The 25,697-nt window shown below is 39.2% G+C and overlaps 1 protein-coding gene across 2 annotated transcripts; it reads left to right on the top strand.

The window, feature by feature from the left end:
* LOC133629115 (CCR4-NOT transcription complex subunit 6-like) lies at positions 1-25,685 on the top strand. Of its 2 annotated transcripts, none has more exons than XM_062019788.1 (8): positions 1-159; positions 14,930-15,043; positions 17,556-17,742; positions 21,761-21,846; positions 22,802-22,891; positions 22,995-23,063; positions 24,470-24,627; positions 25,129-25,685. In XM_062019788.1, exons 2-8 carry the CDS (start codon positions 14,932-14,934, stop codon positions 25,285-25,287), a joined length of 861 nt encoding a protein of 286 aa, XP_061875772.1. In that variant the 5' UTR covers positions 1-159; positions 14,930-14,931; the 3' UTR covers positions 25,288-25,685. The 2 variants fall into 2 exon arrangements, with proteins under 2 accessions (XP_061875772.1, XP_061875771.1); XM_062019787.1 differs by having other exon boundaries at positions 22,802-22,906.
* Positions 25,686-25,697: the final 12 nt, after the last annotated feature.

Genomic DNA, 25,697 nt, shown 5'->3' with positions numbered 1-25,697 from the left:
CCGCCGCCGCCAGCGCCGCCATGATGCTTGTTTGCTTTCAATGAGTGTGAGGAAGAGGCGGGGGGGAGCTGCTCTCCCGTCCGGCCCGCGGCAGGAAACAAAGAGCCAGGCAGGCGGCGGAGCGAGGGCGGCGGGGGGACGGGGATGCTGCAGCCACAGGTAGGGGCGGTCCCGCCGCGGGGGGGCCTCGCCCGGGGGGGTTATGGCTCGAGGGGGCAGGACTGGGGGGGGTACGGCCGTGGGGGAGCGAAGCGGTGTTATCCTGGCGGGGGGGGGGGGGCAAGGGGGGAGCCTCCCTCGGAGTTTGGGGGGCGCACCTCGCGCCGCGTCGTTTGGGGTGTCACGGGGAGGGGAGTGAGGCTCCTCTGGGGGGGTGAGGGGCTCCGGGTGGAGGGGGGCGGGTGGCACTGGAGGAAGCGCTGGGCCCCAGGCGGTTGTTGGTGCGGGGACGCCCGGGGGAGGCTCCGCACCGCGGAAGCGGGTGCGACAAGTCTGCTATCAAAGCGGGGAGCGGCGGGGACGGGGGGGGGGGTCCGCCGCCGGGAACTTGCCCGGCCACGCACTCCCGGCCGGAGGCCGGTAAACACCCACCCGGCGTGCGGAAGGGAGCCGGGCCGGGCGGCGCCTCGCAGGGAGCCCGGCTCTTATTTGCATCGGGGAGGCAATTAAGCGAAATTAGTATAATGGCATCTGTAAGCCTGAAGTTTTTTGTTGTTGTTGTTGTTGTGTTTTTTTTCCCCCTCACTGTGCAATTGAGTTTAAAATAATTAAACAAAGGCAGAGGGAAATGACATCAATCTGGTAATTGTCCGTCCAGCCTCATCGCACCGCGTCTCTGCCTCTCCGGAGGCCCATTCGCCTCGCTGGGAGCAGAGCGAGGGCCTGCCGCGCTGCCTGTCAGGGGACCGACTCTCCTCTTCCGGAAGGAGCAGCCGGCAGCCGCCCGCCCCGCCGGCAGCGGCAGCCGCGGCCTCGCCGGCGCCGGGGCCCGCAACGGCCCCTCGCTCCTTCGGCGGAGGCAGAGCGCGGCGAGGCCGGCGCGCGCCGTGAGTGGCGGCCGCGGCGGCCAATGGGCGCGCGCGGGAGGCGGGCCGCGCGGCGGCACGTGAGGCGGCGGGACGGACGCATGCAGGGATAAACAGAGGGGAGTTGGGGCGGGGGGGACACGGGCCCCAGCGGAGCTCGGCGCAATCCGGTGTCTGCGCTGCGATCGCTCTTTGATCGAGCTGATTGAGGGGCGGGCTTTTATTGCGTTGGTTCGACTCTGTTCGTCTGAGCACCTTAGCGGGATGCGGAGCTCCTGCACCCTGCAGGCCTGGAGGAGTGGGGTTGAAGCTCCTGTACTCCATCATCTGCCATCGGGCTTACGGGACAGCTTTTGCTCGTGGCCCATTTTATAGAGAATTTTAAGCCTGGGATCAGACGAGGCTTTAGGAAAGTACGTACCTATGCACCTGTCTCTGTCTTGATGTACATATATATCGTGAACCCTTATTTTATCAGCAGTTTTCCCACAGACATTAAAAATTCAAACAAAACCTACTTTGCTTTGTGTAACATAAGAAATATACTCACAACAAATACAGTAAAATGGAGGGTTTGTGGTTTATTTTGTTTATTACAGAAATCTGTATTTCCACAAATGCATAGAAAACTATATTGCTGAAAACAACTTCACAGTTATTGCTTTGTAACTAGGGTTGCAGAGCTTTGAGTTTCTCATTTGATTTCTGGAGCTTATTTTCTTAATCTAGATTTTTCCCACAATGGGTAACTAATTCAAAATTCAAGGGATTAAGAAATACCTGTGGTATTTGTCTGGCTTAAACACAAAGATGTGCAAGTGTTGACTGGTAACTGTATTGTATCTCGCATTTTTTTTTTCATTCTAGAGCAGGTCTCGTAATTGGGAATTTATCAACCTTTCCACTGGGGTAATTTTACAGGATTATCCGCCCTCTGTTCTTCCTGCTGGTTCATCTGGACTCTGTGGAGTTTGCTGCTAGCAATGAAGCCTTCTGTGGGGGTTTATTCATGCTATTACTGAAATGGAGCCCTTCGCATTTGGATTAACTCTTTGTTCACTTTTCACCTGAATTGTTTGGATCAATCCAGTTATAAAAAGGATATTCCCATGCATCACTTTTCTGTTTGCATTTTGAAGTTGAACCCTGAAGGCAATCTTGAGGTGTTCAGGCTGTTTACTTTGCTTGAATTTTAGAGGAAGAGCTGAAATATAAAGATAGATGAGACTGTAATACTGCATGGGCAGGTAAACACTTGTCATGTTTTATGTAAGAAAACTTGAAAACATGTTATCAAGAGGCACAAATTGAGTGAGAATGGTACCTTCCAAGGTAAAAAGCATAAAGATCAGGCTATGCTTGATATCAGGAAGGCATTCTTCAAAGTGAGTGCAATATTCAGGTTGGAAGTGACTATGTATAAAATGGGGTCAAGTGCTCCCAAAATTGAGCAAACTAAAAGTTCTTTCCCAAAAGATGAATGAGAGCATCTATTTTTAAAAGCATGGCAGCATAAATAGAAACGGTCATGTTAATCTGTCTTCAAAAAACAAAGTATTTTTGTTTGTAGGACAGTATGTCTTACTATTAAAATTACTCTCATGCCTAGGAGGCTGGGTGACAAACCAGAGTTCCCCTTTCCAGTTGTGCAGCACCTGCTACAACAGCCAGTTCCAGCTGCAGAGGCCCTGGTTCTGAATTTGACATTATTTTCAGATTTTGTCATGTAGCTTTTGCTGTACACATGTATATGTGTGGTCTGTACCATTACATCCCTGGCCCAAATGATGCCACATTTAGCCAAGATTATACGCAGACGGCATCTCTATGAATGAAGATCTTTCAGTCTTCAGAATTGAAGAATGTACAAAAATTGTCACTTGCTTCCATAAGTTGTTTGTTTGTTTTTTTTCTAGGAGAAATAGATAGTATTAAAAGGTTACAATTGTGTGAGATGGGCTCAAAAAAACCCCCTACCACTGACCTTAAAAATTCACAAGAATACTCTCAACAGACTCCCACCTCTAGATTGTAGTCCTGGTTGTGTGAAATGGAGACTGACCCTTGCCCTGTTGCATTCAATGTATGTGGGGTTTTTTAATCCATATATTGAGATCTTACAGTACTTTTGGTGTCAAGATGCTTAACTGACATCACCAAATCCAGTCTAAATTTAGGCTTCTTCATGGTGTAATTTTGAAAGCTTTACATGTAAATTGCTCAAACTGAGTCACTGCAGGGTTTCCTCTGTTTTGTATTCCATCTTCAGTGCTGGTGCTTCACACTTGGAAGTGTGATTACTGTACAATATCCTGCAAGATTATTAGCACTGTATTAAGTTAAATTGGGTTGTAGAAGGCCGCTCAATGGGGAAGCTTGGCGACCTGCACTCAGAATTTCTACATTGAGCTATTTCTGCAGTTTAAGTCTTGAAGAATTTACAAATGCTTAGGCAGGTCCTATAGAAAAAGCTGTTTAAATGCTTAACGTGTACTTTTGAGCTACTAATTATGCTTCTAGGATGGTGCTTATTTAAAACAAACAGACAATAACATTGGCAAGAGCTCGCAAGAGCTCCATTTTTCTTTTGTAAGACTGCAACACGAATCCTTTTGTTAATACCTCAGAGGGCTTTTTTTTTTAAAGTGAAGGAATCAAGGAGGGACTAGGAGCAGAAAATACATACATAGCTGTTCACTTCAGAATTAAAATACTTGCAGTTAGTATTTCAGTCTATCTTATAATGGAGCTCTGCAGGAAGAGATTGATTTATTATTTCTTTTTAGGCTGGGAAAGCTGTTAGGCATGTTGTAGAGGCTGTCAAATCTAGACGTTGTGATCACAGCCTGGGTATTTTGATGGGTCTCTTGTGTGTCTTAGTTCACATTCCTGATGTGTAACCTTAATTCTGCAAGGAAGCAGCTTCCTACCTTAAGACCATCCTGAAGTTTCTATACCATTTTACAGTATCAGTATTTCCAAGGCCTCCTTCAGTTTTTTGAGCTTCCTTGTTTCAGTCTGGAGACTAGGGGTTTCTAAAATATGCTGAAGCAAGTCTGAGTCATAGCTCATGTCGTTAGGTACAGCATCTGGCCATAGTTAGGAGAAAATGTCAAGTATACTGTAATTTAATGTACTGCATATTACAAATAATCTATATGGCTTTACTGCTTGAGCTATTTTGGAGTGTATTGATGAGTGAGATGTGGATTCTGGAAGTTGATCTGACTTTAAATGACACTCCACAAAAGTATCTCTCTGCATAGATCAATTTGCAGAGTCAGGGATCAGAAAAAAAGCTTTAAGCACTGGGTGGGCTTCAGAGACAGATCTTTTTCTTGTAACAAAACCCACATTGAACTGAAACCTACAAAGACAGGAAGGCTTGAAACTGAACTAAAATACAACTGGATTTGAGCATGTATGATCTGGTGTGTATCACCTGTCAGAATGAGATAGCATTGTAATGGCTAAATAATAAAAAAATGTTAAAATGTTTTATGCCAAACCCTGACCATTAACACTTTTAAATGTTCTTATGAAGAGGTTCTCATAGTTGTCCACCCAATAGAAGAGCTTTACCTGACAAAGCAAAGGTCCAGAGGAGTTTCAGTGCTGCCCTAATCACAATCCATCTGAAAACAGAGTACTCTAAGGAACAAGAGTTTTTAGTAACAAGTCATCTGTGTGAAGAATATGTAAAACGAGGAAGGAATCTGTGCTTTGCTGAGGAAAGAGCCACCTCTGAAGATTTGAGAACTGATCATATAGTAATTGTCAGTCATGCATGTAGTATGTCACGACTTTCTTCCAGTGGCTGAACTTGGAAGGCTGCTACTCTGGTTGCCCATTAACTCCACATAATCTACTTCTGTACAATGGTCGCCAGGGAAATGCTGAAAACCAAGCAGTGATGTGGCTGGAGTGGTGATAACTGTTTTTTTAAAAAAACAAAACAAACCAAAAAGCAGCAACAATAACCTCCACTTTCTTAGTTCATCTCAGAAATCACTGCATCAACACAACAGAGGGAGGTGATGAAATGGAACGTGGGGACAGGAAAGAAATCTCGAGTTGGCTTTGCTAAACAAGAGCATGGCTGTGGAACAACATTCTCAGGCTTGTTGGTTTAATTTGATGTAAAAACAGTCTATGAATAGTCTGTTTTGGTTTTTTTCCTATCAGGATGTGGCTAGATGGGGGAACAAACTTGAACTTCAGTTAGTTTAGCAACTCTAATACTAACAAGCATCTCAATATCTAGAAATTGATTTTTAGGAAGGCAAAGATTTTTGGATTTAGATACCCACATCTCTTATTAGGCTGACATTCAAATCTGTAGCAAGTGAGGTCATGTCCAATCTTCATATGTTCTGTTGCAATACTAAGAAAGAGAATAAGGTTTTCTGCAGTGACTTCATGTTTTTACCCACAAAACAACAGAAATCTATTAAGTATTCTGCAAATGCATGACAGGAAAGTGGAGTAAGGAACACTGGCATATGCATGCCAATAAAGAACATTGGGATATACATGCTAGTACTTGGAACAGATTACTGAGTTGGGCCAAGATAAGAAATTGTGCAGCATTCTGAATACTAACCAAGAATCAATGTTCCATATATCATGACACTATATTGTCAGATACAATTGTCTGGACATAATCGAGGCTAAGTATTACATTAATGTTTTGGAGTGTAAGACCATTCTTACTAGCTTTCTGAAGATGTTTTTAGGTAAAGCTTGTAAGCCTTGGTCTTGCTGCCTATCTGCATTTTTAAAACTTGAAGCTTTGTGTTTTATGATGGAACTCTTCCTTTTAAAGTTGATCTTTTGGATTCCATCTTATTCATACAATATATAATTACATAATGCAAGGAAATCCTTCAAGTAATTAGTGAACCTGACTGATCTTTTAATATACTGGCATTTCAGAATACACTAAAACAGAGAATGCAAAAATCCGAATGTTGTAGAGTACTCATTAGCTAGTCAGAGTGTTTCTAGGGATACCAGTTAAAGGTCACCCTTTGCTTTGCAATTTGGTTTTGTGTAAATATTTAGTTTTTATACAGTGGCCTTTACTATAGGCATAATTACATATAATAGCTGATAATTAGGAACTCTAATCATCTGGACTATGTCTATGCTACACTGAGAACATTTGGACATAATATTTGTAATTATTAGGTGGTGTGCAGGGTAAAGGATGGGAACTTGAATTCTTTGTAATGAGTCAGATAAAATAGATCTATCTTGTAGATCTGTCTAAAAGTTGGAACAATCAAGGACCTCTGTGCTCAATTGTGCCTTTTGTATTCTGACCATTTGGAGCTCTTTTGAATGCAGACTGGTCTTTATAGCAACTGACCGTGAAAGTGAAAATTGCTTCTTTGCACTAGTGAAACTATGGTAGATAAGTTTTTAACACCTTCCAAGGTTTAGGTGTTAAAACATACACTATTAACACGGGAATTGTCACTGCAGGTGGAGTGGAGGGAAGCAGGTTGGGCAGGAGGAGAAGTAGAGGTTTGCAAAATGGCAACCTCCCTACCCCTGTCACACACCTTGTAACCAGGCAGTTTTAATTTCTATAACCAAGTAGTTAAGAAGGGCAAAGAAACCTCAATTAACATGAAATACCTGCAGGTAAAAACTTAATGATGTGGTCATCATAAAAAGATGAATTGACTGGTTTTTGAACTTAAAATTTTAAGCCCAATCTAGTCAGTGCTGTATAGCTCTATAGTCTAACCAAATCTTCCTGCTTTGAAAACAGCATGTATCTTTTTTGACCTATGTGACCCTGTTGATCTGAACCAAGGTGCTTTGTTTTTCTGAAGCTTCAGGAGAGTTAGGTCTCATTTTAATCATCTTTGACTAGATGAAGGGTTTTGTAGAACTTCTACAGCGTCATAGATTTTTTTTTTTTTAAAGAATACAAAAGCATTTGCCAAGTTCTGAGTTTTCTGTAGTAGAACTTAAATATGCAAAATCAAATAACTCATGTGATTAGTCATATTCTAGATACACTCACATGAACTAATGTATATTGACTAAATCAGTGTCTTGTATATATTATTACATAGTTGTAATACATCTTCACATCCCACTGCATTATCTGAGTCTGAAAAAGAGGAAGGGTAACTGGTTTCATATCAGCAGTCATGTAAAATTCTACTTTTAGAAATCCTCAAAATATGAAGAAGCATTACTTCCTTGATGAAGGCATTAAATCTTAATATGCTAACATGTGATCTGACCCAGTGAAAAAGCACTTGCGATGAATCAATTGCCTTTGTGTTGACTCAACAGCATTTTTATTTTTTTAAGTTTAGATCATTCCAACATTAAGCTATAAATTGGGTTAAGGGGATCTTGACACTTTCCTACATGTTTTAGTTGAGTCTCTTGGGAGGTGGGGTGTATGTCATTCTTGTGCTGCTCCAGTTCTGCCTGTACACACAGCTGTTACTGCTGTCACTCCTCACACTAAGTAAAAGGAAATTTTTCATTCTGAGAAGTGTATTCTGAAGAATTCAGGTGTTACACTTCAGCTATTTTCCTAATCAGATTATTTTCTGGTCTTACATTTCCAGTACTATGTACTTAGTGTAAAAAAAAAATCCCAACTGGAACAGCCTTTTTAAAATAAAATGATGAGTGTTTGCACTAGACAACAAATAATAGGTGTTTACACAACAGACTTTATCTTTACCTAAAAGTAGCCTACTAGTAGGAAAAACAAATAAATCTGTGTTTTCTTGGAACACTGATGTTTTCTTTGTGTATATTTCAAGAGCAATCTTGTTCACTCATAGAAAGTGCAAGGTTGTTTTTCAATAGATAGGCAAGTCCTCAAATTTGTATTTATTCAGCATAAAAATATACTTAATTTTACTTCTCATGCTTTAATATGGATCCTCTAATTTGAGGAAGCTTTCACTATTTCAGGTTTATTTTCTTTTAGGTAGTGCTTACACCTGCATTTCTGAACTTTGGTTTGTCTACTTGCACACTTGTGTATTGCAACAAAATACAACCGGAAGTTGTTTTCTGACAGGATCCAAGTATTCTTCCCTACTCTACCTGTGAGTAGTTAGGAAATCCAAAACCATAGGTGTAAAGATTTTTTAAAAAAAGGAATAAGAGTGACATGACATTTAGAAAACTTTGTAGGAACAATGTCAGGCATGCAGAAAAACCATTTAATTCTCTAGTTTTAAAGTTTTACATCTCAGGTAGGGGATTGGGGATGGTCCCAAATAATTTTAAATAGTAGTTTAGCTGAAGTACATTAAATTTACTTCATGTGAAACTCAGTTTAGCTGGGATGTGTTGATTGCTTGCTTGTGTCCCTTCCTCATGGTGATGTGTTGCCTATGAATATTGTCTCCATCATTTTTCAGTAGTAATATCACTGTCTAGATTGTTGCCTAGGCATGGTATAGACAGAGGGTAGGTACAGTCATTGATTCAACTCATCAGTTCAAGTGGAAATTCTGTAGGGAATGACCTTTATCATAAGCTTGTTCAAGCTTCTGTTGCTTCTCTGTGAGAAGACAGATGTTGGGCCTCATCATCCCAGCCAGGGACAATGTGTTTACATGGGATTGTTGCTTCGTTTGCCTGTACATGAAGCTGAAATGTAATTAAGTTCCCATAGAAAGATTGATTCATTTTGGAAAAGTACTTCAAAGAATGGGTAGTGGGTCTGTGAGTGGGAATAAGCAAGTTGCAAGTTTTATAGTATAAACTGAAATACAGCACTATGAGAGTACCTTTTTTTTTTTTTTCCAAAGCATAGTAATCTTTTGCATATATTTCTGGTCTCTTGGAAGAGGATCACTGTTTGGAGTTTAAAGCAGTAATTTCTATTCATTCTAGTTAGGCTCAAGTGTAGACAGGAACCCTTTAAGTGCAGGTTAACATTTCTGGTTAGCCTATACATTGCTGGAACTGCTACAGCTTTAAGTTATCTTAAAGGCAGCGTACTTTGACTTCAGTTAGTATTTCAGACTTTGTTCAATGTTACTATTTAACTAATGCATGGATGGATGAAGGTATTTGGAAGCAAGATTTTTGCTGTGCAAGAAGAGATTTCAGGTAGGTGTACCCAGAAAGATAATTATGTTGTCCCAATTTCAGTCCTGTGAACAGCTGTGCTACAGATCCATGTGCACATTGCTACTGTGCAGGAGTAATAATACAAGAGGCTAAGATCCCTCAAATATTTTTTTCCCCATCTTTCTCCCTAGCTTTTAGCCAGTTTAATTCTTTTCATCATCTCCTTTTCTTATCAGGCAAAAGTCAGTGCTGATGCAAGAGTGAAGTGGAAATACATGGTTCTGGGGAGGAATGAACAGTAGTGAGACCAGCTTAGTTCTGCTTCATGCATTGTAAAACCACACTGGAAATGGCTGGTGGGGGGGGTGAGAAGGATCTTAAATTAACTTTGAAGACATGCCTGTCAGTTTAAGAAATATATTGGTGGAGAAGGTGATTTGAACTAATTTTCAAATGAAACTTGGAATTGCATGAGAAAGCTTTGAGGTTAGAGGCACATAGGTCATAGAGCTTCTAATGGTAGTGCTTGGAGAAAGAAAAAAAGTCTCCCAATATGTGCTATCATTTTCTTGCAAGATCTTTGAGTAACTTAATGGTTTATAATTTACAGGAAGTACTGAGGATTGGTTTTTATCCTGCTACTTGTCAGCAGTGTGAGAGTCATTTATTTGGCAAGTAATACTGTTCTGCATCAGTAAGTGGAAAATGTTTCAATTGTCGTGTTACTCCTAGCTTCATTAGGATCTAGATTTGTATAGTTCATTCATCATCTTCAGTTAAAGTAGCAAGAAGTTTGAATAATTCTGCACTTTATTGGGTGTGATGCTACTTTGTTTACTTTCCCCTTTTGGTTCTCCTCATCTACATCAGTTTATTAGTGATAAGTAGTAACAAGTAAAAGGAGGGAAGTCATCAACATGTGTCAAGAAGGTTCAGAACAGTTGTAATGCTTCAGCATAGTGAGCCTGAGGTATTTCTAAAGGTACTCTCATAGTTCTAAATGGAATTTGTGGATGCTACTTATTAAGTATCAAAATAGTTATTTCTGAATAGTTTATTAAATCAGACATTGTGCTTGAACACTAACCCCTGCTGTTCTCACTTGTTCATTATTTTCTACAAAGTTTTAGAATTCAAGTTTTCTTTCCCCATTTTAAACTTGGAAATGGAACAAGCTGATGTTTCCGTGAGAGTTTTCTAGGCAAACTTGATACCTGCATTTGTAGTAAAGCTAATAAAGGGTCAGTGGTACCTGGCCTGCAGGAGCTGTTTTGAAATAGAGTCAGTTTATATGTGGTATAATAGAAAGCATTTTGGGATATAAAGAACTTCTGTAATATTTTCTGTTTATAAAAACAAAACCAAAATAAAACACCAAAATACAAACAACTCACTTCATCTTAAGAAACCTGCTCACCTATGTATTTTGATTAAATCATTCTTCCCCCTATCTTCCCATTTCATAAAAATGGCAGAAGGGAAGGACAGGAAAAAAGTCTCCATCTTTCCTGCCTTGTCCCTCAAAGCAGTTTCCCCAGATTATCACTTCTCCATTTTAGAGGTGTTATTTATTGGTAGTTTACATCCTCATTTAGAGGATTAATTACCTCATAACCTGATTTCCACTTGACACACACTTAGAGCTTAGGAGACTTACCATTTGAAGAGTCTTGTCAGGTAATGGCCTGAACTCTTCATTCTTCTACAGCTAGCAGCTTAGTTGTAACAGTTTGGCCTTCAGGCAACTCCCTCCTTTTCTAGGCCACCAGGTCCTCCAGACACGTGCCTGTAATGGCACTGGTGCTCTAAGTGCTCCTCAGGAGCAGAGTGAGAACAGTGTTGAAGTACAGCACAGCCACTTGTAACACTACTGGTGACCACACTGGTTCTTCTTCAGCACAAGTCTCAGAAAGAAGGCCAAGCCTGGCTGTTCATCACCTGACTGCACTCATTGCTTTAATCTGGAGAGACAGGTAGCAATTGGTACAGGTGCACCTCAACCTGTGAAAATTTGGCTTAATTTCTAGGGATCTGTTCTGAGTGAAACCAAAGTTGGTGCTCCTCTATCATCTACCTGTTGTATGAGCTAATTTTGTCAGCACTTCTAACAGGTTACCCTTCCTTGAATTTATAACCTTCAGGTTTTTTCTTCTCTTTTTGTTTCTCATTGTCCTTGCCTTGCACCTTTCCCTGAAGGGTATTGTCTGCCTCTGCTCTCCCTTGCTCTGTCCTACTGCCTTTCTCTCTGTACCCTCTTGCAAAACAAGGCTTAAAACTGTGTCTACACTGCAGACTTGAGATCTAATTCCCTACATCAGATCATTTGCTCTGTCTACCTCATCACCCTGGTTTAGCTTAGTTTCTTTGGGATAATTCTGTGTTGGGACTGGGTGACTCAAGAGTAGGAATGGACAGCCTCCCTTCTCTTGAACTCTCAAGCTTTTCTGTTTTTACTATCTTGGTACAAGATAGTAAACATTTTCATTTACTTTCAAACATATTTAAATGTCCTCCTCATGAAATTGACAGTTTGGGGTGTGATCCCAGCATCCATGTCTTGTCTTTGTAAATATTTTCTTCTTTATTAACTAACTTACTGGATGTGGTAACAGCCTAGTGTTAGTGGTGCTTTCTACCTTCTATGGTGGTGTAACTGAAAATTAAAGGTGGTGTAAGGTCTTTGGAAAATAAGTGTCATGATAGTTTAAAGCAGCAGTTGTCAATGACTTGAAAGTTGTTCAACACCACTTTCTACTTCTTACTTAAAATTGCTCTATTCTGCTGAAACTGTATCACTTAGTCTGAAGTTTACCTCTGCTTTTACAGTTAACTGTAGCAGCTCAGCAAGCTGTAATTTTGGATTTGGAGAGATGGAGAAGGGATGAGAGGTGATGATTTGTAAAAGAGATTGATTTAATTTTTCTTTATGTACTCCGTTCTGTGAAGTTTTGAAATACAATGCAAGGTATTACACTGGTGTCTTATGATGTCCCATGAAGTATGACCCAAATTTAGCCTTACTGTCAGACCTTGAGAAATCTTGATATCTATGTGATGAATAAAGATGTTCTAACACTTGGTGATCCAGTACCTTGGGTATTATGGTGTGGATGTCAGTGGTGCTGTCAGTCATTAGCAGCTTCTTCAGCCAGGAGGCCCTCAAGCATTCGCTGCTTTTTTTGTTTGCTCCTGGGAATCCCAAACAGCAGGGAATCATCACTGTGAAATGCAGCAGTGAGAAAGGGAAAACCATCAACATCAGGAACTTAAAGGAGAGGAAGAGTAGTGCCATGGATGGACCAGGAGCATGGGGTCACCAGGATCCAGTGTTAAAACCTCAGACTCTTAAATCTGTAATTGTTTTAGCACACATTAACAAAGCCCATTGGAAAAGTATGTCATCCTCTTCTGGTAGCGAGGAACGATATGCTGCTGGTACCAGCAAGGCTGTTAATTAGTGCATGTGATTGAGTGTGCTCTGGGGAACATTCATATTTCTGTACTGAATGAGATTTCTGTCTTTACTATACCTGTCTCCTTTTGTGAAAAATTAAGAAAAAAATATTAATTCAGGGAGCTGCAGGAAGAGGAAAGCATCAAGTGACCACGGAAGGTAAATGTTTCCTGACAAACTGGGCTGTTCCTATGTGGCATTGATCTCTGTGAATTATAGATAGCAATAACAGGAGAGATGCTCTATATGTTACTGTACATTGTTGCACTACTGGCATAGTTATTTCAGGGAGGAATTAAGCTTTTACCTTTCGGGTGGTTATAATCTAGTCTTATCTCCTTTAGTTGTTTTGTTTGAAGAAGAAAGACTTATGCTTGATGATTGCAATACCCTGAGTAGTAGAGTACCTTCATTCTTTAAGGAGCTCCACCCAGCTGCTATTTATAATCTCATCCTTTTACCCATAATTCACTTTTTAAAGGGGAATTTCTTTTTACTGCAGAGATCTGGTTTTGACCAGTAGTAGGAGTGGGAAAAGGAAGGAGGAGTGTGAATTAGTGGAAAAGCTGATGTATTAAAGTAAGCATGTGGTGCTTAAAAGCTTTATTTTAACTGATGCATAATTAGCTAAAAGTTATGGGAAGGGTTCTGTTGGTTTTTTTAACATGCAAAGCAAACATTTTCCAGTAAAGTTAATAAACAGATAATAAGTCTGGTTGATATTCTAATTTTCTGATGGTTATTCCTTGTTTATTCTTTATATAATTACAACACACTTCTGATGTATTCACTTTACTCACAAGGATATGGAAAAATTAGCAAACCTTAAAAGGCCTGGTAGATAGATGTGCTCATGATTTTGACCAGCATAGCTGCTTCTTGATTCTTTATTTACTTTTGGGTAGTGTTATATTGATGTAATGTGTTTTCCTTAATAATTTCATAATATTGCTTGTAATGTGTTTTTAAATGTGATTTGGAAAGCAATGTTTAATTTCTCTGTTTCTTATAAATAATTTTATAGCTTCTTGCTTGTGCCTTTCTGTGTGTGTTTGGATGTGGCAGCTTAAAATGGTGAAATCTTTGCCACAAAACTTCATAGATGTAATTAGGGTAATGAAAAAGCATTATTCTTGTTTGTGACAAATATGAATTTTATTCGAAGTCCTACGTACCTTGAAAATGCAGGGCTAGTTTGTCAATTAGTATAGAATCACAGTATCTTAAGGGTTGGAAAGGACCTTGAAAGATCATCTAGTCCAACCCCCCTGCCAGAGCAGGACCACCTACAGTAGGTCACACAGGAACTTGTCCAGGTGGGCTTTGAATGATGATTTGATTAAAATCTATATAAGCTCTTTTTCCTCTTAAACTGACTAAAACCCAGATGTATTTCTTCTGGGACAGAGGAGAGCTGGCTCATGTTAAATGGAGGGTTATCGCACAGGGCTTTCATATATATAGTCAGGAATGCCTTCTTTTTATCTTTGGGTTTTGAGGTTTTTGTTTGTTTGTGGTTTTTTGAGTGTCTCCCCCTTCCTTTTGTTAGTGAAACAGTACAGGTATATTAATGTACAGGAAAGCTGAAAGGAGGTTTTTTTGAACAGGAATATTTGCCAATTTCTCTCTCAAGGTCCATGATTTGGTATGATAAAAAGAGATTAGAAATGAAAAATGTTTCCTGTCAAGTTATCGGGAATGACGTGAAAGAGTGTGAGAGAAATGGAGTTAAATTTCGGTGTTAAACACCTGGCTGAAGAAAGCGATAGAAATGTCTGCCTCAGGTACAGGATTTCCAGATTGAAGAGAGTAGGATGAGGGCTGGGTTAAATGCTGTCATTTTTCAGACTTAAAGAATTGAGGATTTTTTTTGAAACCTTAATTCTTTTCTTGGATGCTGAATTGTGTGAAGAGTTGAGAATTGCAGTAAACCTGGAACTGGTAAAAAGTAAAGGTTATTACCAAGTGTTTTCTTTATGGTTTGTACGAGGGAGATTCTGATGGTGGTTGTCATCACTTCTGGAAGTTTTATTGTTGAAGAACCAAGAGCCTGTGGTGGGATGGATTGATTGTGAAGAACACAGTGACATACCCACAAAAGGTTGCAAAGCACACTGTTTGTGTTGGTTTACAGATTTTGTTAAAAGATTGGGTGAGAGGTTAGGCTGTTGTCTGCCCCATTCTAAGGGCATGAGGAATCTGTGTTCTTCTATTTTATAGCAGAGTTAAATTTGTAAATGGCTATGAGCTATCTTTATCTGAGGTTCTGAAAAGCATTTGAAGCCAACGTCCGATGTGAAGTTTAACTGAAATGGAAATTGCCTTTTAAAGAATTCTTACTACATAATATCTTAAGTAACTATTTGCCTCTTTGTCTCAACAGGAATGCCCAAGGAAAAGTACGATCCACCTGATCCACGGAGGATGTACACAATTATGTCCTCAGAAGAAGCAGCCAACGGAAAGAAATCACACTGGGCAGAGTTGGAAATAAGTGGTAAGAAACTGAGGAACAGTCCGAGTTATGAACTCATTGCACATTAAGAGTAGCCCATGTTAATATGGGATTGTACAAGAAGTCTGAGAGTGGAGTTACCTACCTTGAAGTGAGCCAGCACACCACCATAGCAGCTGCCAGTCTCTGTGTGTGGTGAGGGAAGAGGCTGGGGTGGGATAACATAGAGAGCAGTAGGAGAGGTAAGTTGAGGCAGGTGGGAAATCCTAACATGTAGGAAAGCTGGGAAGATGAGGATATGGGTATGAGTTCTTTGTGTTTTAAGAAGATGGGGTGGGTGAGAATGTGGATTTACTATCTAATCTGTCAAAAAGAAGAGATTTAATTTGGGATTCATACATAGACATATGCTGTTACTTTTAAGTAATGTATCTAGTCCCTGACAGTATAGTTTCTATTGAAGCAGAAGTTTTTAGTTTAGAAGCAGTTGTAAATCTTTGCTCTGTTCTTGAGATTTTAAATAAAAAAAAGAAAATCCTCAACTCTGCTAGCTTTGAGATGCTGTCTGACTTTTGGATCTTTTCTTGAAAATGCTCAGAGTTCATAAACCTGAATTCCAACTGATGTGGGACACCAGTTTTTCGATTTGTAGAGTAATTTCTGTTTACATAAAGTGTGTTTACAAGGAAATTCAAGCAAATATGTTAAGAATTAAAAAAAATATTTTGTGGTGATGTAAATGTAGTCTGAAAATTTGCTTAAATGTAGAGGTTCCTTAAGAGACTGCAGAGATTGCTATGTGGTGTTTCTAAATAAATGTCTAATAGATTAAATTTTTGGAAGGATGAATACAAATAGAGTTCTTTGAATTGTGAAGAGCCTTTCCATCCAGATCATTGAATCTGTGTCTTGCTTCAAGTGCCACGTGCCTAAACATGTGAATAGCTTTCTTTACTTGAAGGTTACAGATGCAGAAACCTAGTTAAATGCTGCTTCAGGAATCAGCATTAGGCTTGGATATCCACTTGGACATCTGCTGCCTCTGCGTAGGAAATGCCTTAAGTGATGGCTCTTGCCTTTCATGCTTGGTAATCTTGCTATAGACTGATTCCAGCCAAGAGAGGTGCAGGGAGTGAAGAGGAAGGATCAGTGATATTGATTAGAAATCCTTTCAGCTACAAGGGTTTCTTTGATCAAAGTCCCCTGTTTGCATTGCAAGAGGCTGGCTGCTCAGTTTTTAAAATGCCAAGAACTATTGATTTGTATTTAAAACCTTTCAAAAAATTTCTTACTGAGCATTACAGCAGCGTGCATCCTTTATGAACTGTATGTATTTGCCTTGCAAAATAAAATGTGACAATGTGTTTGTTTTATTAATGTTCTCACTCTCTTTTCCTTGCAAAATCCTTGGTCATCCAATACAGAAAGCCACAAATGTTTTAACTACTCTCTTTTAAATCACTGAGCTTTTTCATTGCAGGATTTCTATGCCACTCACTATATTAGAGCTCACTGGAAATGATACTTGTATTAAACCCTTTGTTACCAGGGGCCAAGTCCCAGATACATGTGTATCAGGGTAGCTTTCCCCAGGCACTAAATATGACTTCTTTTATTTTGAATCATTTAAAGGAAGGCATTAAAAACTGTGTATGTTGGTATATTATTAACTAGACTATTAATATTGGTGAGTCGTGGTGAGTTTTTTAAAGGGCTCTTGCAAATAACTTTTTGCTGTGGACAAACTGGTGTTGGTATTCTTCTAATGCTTTTGATACAGTGAGATGATTTCTGTAAATGAAAAAAGGATATAGTCCTGGGGGAGAAAAAAGAAGTCTTGGAGAGAATAAGTGTTTTGAGACCTTCTGATGATATCTCACATTCCTTGCATGTGGCAATGTTAAAATCTTGACTCTGTCACACAATCCGTGTTTCCACCCTTCAGTTGACACAAAAATCATACCGTTTTTTTAAATATCTGGCAATAGTTTATGCAGCTTTTAGTTGAATGCCAGATGGAAATCCATGTTCTCAACTAAGCATCTTAGTCACCCTAAATATAGTGCTTCTATCTGTTCTTGGCTGGATTAACGCCATAGAATAAAGATTTTTGGTTTGAAAGATGTTGCACAGAAATAAAGGGCAAACCGAAGCAGCATCTTTCATCTCGGACATAAACTATAATTGGAAAAAAAAAAATCTGTGTCTTAAATCTCTGTTAATTTTTGATTTCATGGTCAGTTAGTAAACAGGTCTTGTTTTGTATGTCACTTGGGAAAGACAGATGTTGAAACCGTTAGTATGGATTGAAATAAAGCAATCTAAGCATCCCTGGCAATGCCTTACATTCTGTTATGCATTGCCAGATTATTGTGATCTACAGAATGGGTGTTTAATGGAATTTTCATTGAATAAAATAACAACAATAAAACACAACAAACCCCAAACAAAGCTCCCCCTCAAGCCTTCTGCCCCTCATGTTTACTTGCGGTTGATTACTAGCAAACCTGTATAGTTTAAGTGTTATATTTGATTTTGTACCTTCCTTCCACAGGGAAAGTGAGAAGCTTAAGTTCATCGTTGTGGACACTGACCCATTTGACAGCTTTGCATCTCAGTGACAATTCCTTATCCCGTATTCCTTCGGACATTGCCAAGCTTCACAATCTGGTATATCTGGACCTGTCTTCTAATAAAATTCGCAGTTTACCAGCAGAGCTCGGAAACATGGTGTCACTCAGGTATGTACATTTTAACAGGAGTTAAAATTATTATCTTCATAACGTCATTCTAAATTTCAGCATCATTTTCATCTTCTAGTAATTAGAAAAAAACATAAATTCCTCCTTCCTCACTTCTTTTTGTCTCTCTCTCTGATTACTTAGTATGGTCTCTGCAGCTACCGTGCTGGCTTTTCTGTGATAACCTGTTCCAGTGTATGACAGTACAGAATGAGCTACAGAAGTCATCAGTTCAATGGCAGTTAATCATTTCATACTTTTCTAAGTCAGATTTCCTCTTTTATGTATGTCTTTGCAGACACTTTTATACATCTTTATATAACATTTTTCTCTAAGAAATACTTGCACACAAAAAAAATGCTTTTACTTCATGTTAAGGCAGGAAAAATGTCAGGTTAAACATTCATAATCATGCTAAGTACATTTTTTCCATCTTGATTAATCTTTAGCAGTTACTCTCAACAATAGCTCTTACTGTGTTTTATAACAACTGCAACTTGTCTAATGTCATCTCCTTCCAACTTTGCCATCGTGTAACTGTGTTCCTGTGAAAAATAGGGAGGAGAAAAAAACCATTGTAAATGTACCTGCTCTTCCTATCATTTTACAGTGCCAAAGTGTGCAAAGTTTGCATGGAATGATGCCTTCTTTTGGAAATGAAACGTGAATAGTGGAGCCTGTTGAGGTTATAATGAAGGCTACAGCATGTCACTTTGTAAAATACACTTGTTATATAAATATATAAATGATTTGTGCAAGAGTAAATATTTCCTGTAAATATTTATTCAAGGGCAACATTCTTTTGCCCTTGCCCCAAAGGAGAGCCTTATCTTAGGTCTATTATACAGTTACCAGCAATTGCCTTCATTGCTTTTAATTTTTAAGACATTGATGGACTGCTTTTTCAAATCCAGAAAACCTTGACCCTAAAAGTAATGAGAATGTAATTAGAATTAAAAAAGGTGGCAACAGAGAAATGGACTGCCAGCACAACTAATGAAACTCAAAGCAATTGTGCACATAGAAGTATCAGTCAGTTTTCTTCTGCTTTAGAAAAGTCTGTTCTTCTGGGGAGGATTAAGCTAGCTGATTAAATTGGTACTAAAAGCTCAAATTCCAGAGCAGTTAAAGTCTTGGAGGCTGAGCAAAGGGACCTTGCTTTTTAGAGCATAATTGGCAGCTCTGTTTTGTGGTGTGTGTTCAGATGTGATCTGTTTTAAAGAAAGCTTTGTATTACTATTTCAGTTAGAAACAGTTACTGGTGACAAGTTTCTTCCGTCCTTTATCCAGCCCTCACGTATTGTGAGGTAGCAATCCTAAACTTACTGGAATATTCTCAAATTCATCTTTGTACTTCCTTGGCATTCTTTTATTTTCATCAGTGTTTTTCCTTTTGAAATACTGTAACCGTCGTACTCGTGACAGAGAAGTTAGCTTAGCAGTGTGTGGTCATCAGTAGTGTCAGAAGATAGAATCATAGAGTCATAGAATTCTAAGATACTAAGAAGATACTAAGCCTTCTTCCCAATACTTTTCCTGGTTTATTCTGACTGATTCTCTGAAGCTCTTACAAGTCATTAAGTCTCTTCTGAGTAGAGAATGCTAAAGCTTGTGAATGGGAAATGTGAAGGCAAAGTCTAGGATTGCACTAGGTTTTCATTTTTGACCTAAATATAACATTTGAATCTGGATCTCTGTGAAAAGCTACTGCATTAACCCACTGTGTGCTCTCTGTCATGAATGATCCATTATTTCTTTTCACTGGAGTTGGAAGTCAAAAAAAACCCCAAATCCTAAGTGCATCCTACGTGATGGTGCTCAGCAGGTCTCAGCTGTGCTGGAGTTTTATGTTTCAGGCTGGCTCTTACTGCAGACACTTCCCATCGCTTCTGGGAAGTTGTTCAAACTAACAGTAATTCGACACTGGGCATTGCTAATATCCTGAGCCACAGAAATCGATTGTGCTTTCACACTTGAGAATTGATAAAGGGTCTTCCAGCTCCGACGTCTGGAGCTCTGGGTTTGGTCTGCACAGCATAGCTTGCCTAAGGCTCCTTGCATCTCCCTTTTTACTGCAGGTACTTGAAGAAAGAGGTTTCAGAGAGAACGTTAAGATTCTGATCTTTGCCTAAGGAGGAGAGAAAATAAACACTGTAACATATTATCTTGGAAAGCTCAACTGTGAAACAGTTTTTCACGATATGCTTTAAAGAACTGGTGGGATTTGCTGTGATCTCCTTAGCTGTGTAGAGAGGGTGGGTTCTGTGGAAGCAAGGATCATTAGAGAATATGATTCTTTCATCCAAGAGAGAACATGTAATGATACCTACTACTGGGCCCTTTTTCCAGCTCAGTGTTTTCCCTCTGGAAGAATTTAGTATTTCTTTTTGTAATTCATACATAACTTTTTCAAAGCACTGCTGAAGTCTAAAAGAAACTCTTAGAGGAAAAAGTAGCTTCCTAAAGAATAAACTAGTAGCTTTGCCATGTCAGACTATCATCCCTAAAAATAACAGCAATTTAAAGTCTCAAATGTCTATGGGAAGTGCTAAGAACTAGTGGAGATGTTGATTTTGGGGTTTTTTAACCCCCTGTGTTTTCTGACTGCCGTATGCCTTATTCGTACTTAGAAACTCTAGAATTACACAGTGAGCTCTAAGCTTCTCTCTAAAAATATGTGCTCTTGTCTGTGGGATTTTATGTTAAAGAAACAAAGAAACTCCAGTTGGCTAGTGTGCTGTAGTCTGGCAGTCAATTGAGCAATGACTTGGCATTTCTAGATACCTCAGTGAAATAAAAAATCCCATCCTGTGTCATGTTCCACTATTACAAACCCCAGAGTGTCTCTAAAACAAGCAACTTTATTTTTACCAAGATCTCTAAATACATAGTGAAACAGAGAGAATTTCCCAGGAAGTCATTGTGAGGGAAGGAGCAGGCAGAGTTTGCTGTTGAAACACAAGGCTAGAAGAACAGTTGTGTGTCTAAGGCACCCAAGTTTCCTTTCCTTTCCTTTCCTTTCCTTTCCTTTCCTTTCCTTTCCTTTCCTTTCCTTTCCTTTCCTTTCCTTTCCTTTCCTTTCCTTTCCTTTCCTTTCCTTTCCTTTCCTTTCCTTTCCTTTCCTTTCCTTTCCTTTCCTTTCCTTTCCTCTCCTCTCCTCTCCTCTCCTCTCCTCTCCTCTCCTCTCCTCTCCTCTCCTCTCCTCTCCTCTCCTCTCCTCTCCTCTCCTCTCCTCTCCTCTCCTCTCCTCTCCTCTCCTCTCCTCTCCTCTCCTCTCCTCTCCTCTCCTCTCCTCTCCTCTCTTTTGTTTTTCCTCTTTTTTGTTGCCCCAAAATGTTTTTCAAGTAGCAACTTCATAGTGAATGTGCTGAGGAATGTCTTCACTGCATAGGTGGGTTTAAGAAGTGAAAAGCTCCTAACAAGTCCATTTGCTCTGCCCAGTTCATTGGGATATTGGAATTCAGGGCATGAATTCTGTTCCTGGATACATATTGGTTTTGTAAGTTAAAAAGCACATATTGTATTAACGTTGAAATTAGGAAACAAGCCAACAGAAAATTACTATTGCAAGTGACCATTATGTGGTAATGTCATAACTCTAATCATACTGCCATGATCCTGGATTTTTTGTTTGTTTTCTGGTATGTAATTTTCCTCTATTTGGCCTTTAGTCATAGCAGAACTGTTTCATGGTCTAGTTTGTCAGAGCTGTTACCGCTTCATCGCTTGCCTTTTATTAAAGTATTTAATTATTGATAATGTATACAGAATTTCTGGCTTTTTAAGGTAAACTCTGCAAACAGTTACTTTCCTTTATGCATCAAGGTAATATGTATTTTTTCTTTTTGCGTGGGCCTGAATACAGCAGGTTTTCCCAAACTGTTTAATCTTCAGAGCCATTGAGTTCTTCAGTATTGTGGTTTGCTAGTATGTTGTTTCTCTTTACATAAATTTCTTGTACTATACTGATGAATGTTGATCTGGTTTCAGCCCTATATGATTCTTGCTCTGTCTACAGGGAACTACATTTAAATAACAACCTGTTACGAGTTTTACCTTTTGAGCTGGGAAAACTGTTCCAGTTGCAGACTTTGGGTCTGAAAGGTATTACTACTTTTTCTTGGTATCCATGCTAGTTTAATGATGTCACTTCTGAAATGTAATGGCTGTAGTCTGCTAGATCATAAAGTTCACTGAATAGCCATCTCAGATGTAGCTACTTACTCTGCACTTATAAATAGTATCACTTAGGGTTTGTTTGAAAAAACAAGAAAGGTGAGTTTGGCGAATCACTCCATGTGTAAAGAAGTTTGCTCCTCTTTCTGCAGAATGAGGGGAAGCTTTCTGTTGCTTGCATTGGGGTTGAATACAGTGCTGCTTTAACTAAGACATTTTCTGCAGTTAGCTGTAGGTGCCAACCAAAAAGGGAGCAGGCTTTCTACTCCTGTAGGGTACTGTGCTGTTTATGCAAGCAGCAGTTTAACTGTTTTTCCTTTTTCCTCTGAGCTCTATGAAATTACTGACCTCGAGGGAAATGGTATCACAAAATCAAGAGCAATAAATACCTCTAAACACTATTAAGTCTCAAAAGTCTGTCTTTCTCCCCTTTAAAACTGGATAATTGCAATGTGTGTTGCCTGTGAAAACTTTTACAATCTACTCATGCGTTTGGCAGATGATAACCTCCTCTCAGATACAAATGGCAGAGAAACCTGGTGGTGGATGTTTCACTTGCATTGAGCAAAGGCTGCAGAGGTGGCTCCTGTGTTTGGCCTCTTCAGCTCTGCCCATGTGCTGCACCAAACCCTTTCTTCACTGCTGTTCCCTCCAGCAACCACTGTTGGAGTGGTCAGGCAGAAGATAGTCGAGGGAATGTGGTTAACTTCACTAGAGCTATTCACACACCCAGTGTTTTGTGGGAGTGAAGACCTGAGATCTGAAGCCTTTAAGTAGTTCATAGTAGATGCAGTATGTTTTCTCAGAGATGCCAGCTTTAAGCACTGGTATGTAAGCTCATGCTAGTTCTATCTATTCAGTATTACTGTAAATCTGTTTGCAGGAAATCCACTTACACAGGATATTCTGAACCTTTATCAGGAACCAGATGGGACACGAAGGCTACTGAACTATTTGCTTGATAATTTGGCAGGTACTGCAAAAAGAAGTAAGTGATCATTCTTAAAACATTTATTTCTGCTGTGTACAATAAATGTGATTATCACTTGTATTTCTACTTTAAAATGTTCCCATAGTTTCAACAGAACAACCACCTCCAAGATCTTGGATTATGTTGCAAGAACCAGACCGTACAAGACCAACAGGTACTTTTAACACTGCTGTTTGGGGATTTTTTCTGTTGTAAAAGCTGTGGATCTTTACTATCTGTTGGAGAGATTTTTGATGCTTAAATTAACCAGTGAACTCTGCAGTGCTGATGAGCCAGTTGAAGTAGTTCTATCTTGGTTGAAACACCTGTTTCAGGTTTACCATCTTTTACTATGAAGTAATTTCTTTTTAGTTACCATCCTCCTCACAGGAGTTTAAACTGTTAGTTAGTTCAGTAGTTGAATTAGAATGGGCTTAATTGGACACTTGTTGAAGAATAAAAAAAAAAAGGAAGAACATAAGAATAATTTCCAAAAAATGTTCTTTTTCTTTCTTTTACATAACTTGTGTATCATCTTTGACTCAGCACTTTTCTTGCTGTTGGGATTCAGATCGTGTTTAATTGACTATGTTTTCTGCATGAATCGTCTAAAGTAGAGCGTTTTCCATCTACCTGCACACCAAAACTCATAGTGTATTTCTCAATTACTACAGTGTCTTCTGTTTCAGGACTGGTGTGCATTCCTTTATTGATTTTATTAAGGCAGTTGCTTTCAAAGATCAAAATGTTAGTGCAGCTTGTCTTTTGCTGTCATCTATTTGTTTTCGAAATGCTGGGCTTTGACCCCCGGTCAGCCTGGGATTGTTGCCTCAGTTTGCTAAGTCTTCAAACAGCTGTCTTTGTTTTTTTTTTTCCTGAGTTGCACTACACCTTTGAGAGGAGCTCTCAATAAGCTTCCAAGTGACTCTTTATTGTACTGCAAATTCATTTGTGCTTTTTTAAAACAAACAAAAAAACCCCAACAAAAATTCAAAGTCTGTGCTGCTGAATTACCTGTCAAGTTGCCCCATAGCGTGTCATCATCAGTCCTGTTCCGGATGGATACAGAGTAAATTTCTCTTGTCTTTACACCTGAATTGTATGGTTTTTGTGGTGGAAATACTTAGGGGTATTATGTTGCCTACATGTTTGCTTTCTCCTTGTGTGAAGGGATCCTTACCCCTGCCTTTGGATCTGTTACAGTTGATGGTGGTAATTATTATGGTAGATAATCTGTTAGAGGAGTTTGCAAACCTCTGTACAAATTCACTTACCTTTGGTTTAGGCTTTTCACAGTAGAGTACCACTTAGCTGACAAATGTACTTAGTGCTATTTACTACATTAACCACGTTAGGGAAGGATTTGGTTTGTGTTTTCTATTAAATGATAAAACCAAACTTGTAATTAATTTTCCTAGACGAGTAACAAATGCTTTTAGTGTAGACACACATGCTGTGTTTTGGTTGAAGTAAATTTGCAGAAATTGATAAATTTGCAGAAGGCAGCAATGAAGAATGTTATTGGTTTTTTTTTGCTGTTCTTAAATATATCAGTGTGTAAGTAAAATTATTGTTCCACAGCCTTGTTCTCTGTCATGTGTTACAACGTACTCTGTGATAAATATGCTACCCGGCAGCTGTATGGCTATTGTCCATCTTGGGCATTGAACTGGGAGTACAGAAAAAAAGCCATTATGCAGGAAATCCTGAGCTGCAATGCTGACATCATAAGTCTTCAGGTAAAAGATATACCATTATTTCTTTTCATTTTCTGTTCCCATGTGCTGGTTTTCTCCACATTAAATGTATTTACAGTAAACAGTCTGTTTTCAAAACCTCCTGAAAACAAAAGGGAAAAAAGAAGTGATGTTTAGAACATTATTTGTTGCTTGACATCAAAAGAATGTTTTTCAGCCCACGCAGTTGGAATGTGAACCAGCAGCTGCTGATCAAAGGCATGTACGTGGGGGTGTCTTTGTGCCTGCCTGTGTATGTGGGGCTACAACTGACACATTTTCAAATAAAAGACTGGAGATAATCATAACTCTGGGGATTGCAGATATTCATTTATATTTTCTTAAAACAGATATTGCTTTCATATTTGCATTCTCTGATGTACTTAATTGTTACAGTTTTTTTTCCTTTACATCTAATTTTAAAGCGATTCACACTTATCAACAATATCGGTCCTCTGTATTTTGATAATGGTACATTCACGCTGTGCTCTTACAACTTTATAGGAGGTTGAAACAGAACAGTACTACAGTTTTTTCCTGGTAGAATTGAAAGAACGTGGCTACAATGGATTCTTCAGTCCAAAATCTAGAGCTAGGACAATGTCAGAACAGGAAAGAAAACATGTTGATGGTTGTGCAATATTTTTCAAAACAGAAAAGTAAGTGGTGTGTTTTGTAAAGCCTTCTATTGTGTCTTGTTCTCTTTCACATAATTTCTCAGGTCAGCCTATAGCTCAGACAGCTTGACATTAGTTGGTCTTTTTGTAGCTATTGAGTGTTTCTTACACAGCATTGGTAATGTAAGAAAGAGTGGTCTGTATGAGAGAAATCGTTCAGTGTGTGGAAAGCAGCAGAAAATTTTACCTTGAAGTTTTATTTGAGATTTCATTATGTTAGAACAGTGCTGGTTAGGAGTTCACTAAATTATACTGCAGTTGTTGAGTGTGTCTCAGCCATTAGGTGTTAATAATGAAAAATGAAGCAAATGTCTTATTTTCTTTTTTCTCTTTTGACTAAAAGAACTGATAGTTCCGCAAATTGCTGAAGTAAGACCTCAGATGACGTTCACTTTA

Source organism: Colius striatus, unplaced genomic scaffold, assembly GCF_028858725.1.
Source record: "Colius striatus isolate bColStr4 unplaced genomic scaffold, bColStr4.1.hap1 scaffold_164, whole genome shotgun sequence".
Classification (NCBI taxonomy): Eukaryota; Metazoa; Chordata; class Aves; order Coliiformes; family Coliidae; genus Colius; species Colius striatus.
The sequence above is the reverse complement of the archived record's forward strand: the minus strand, read 5'-3'. Positions and strand labels throughout refer to the sequence as shown.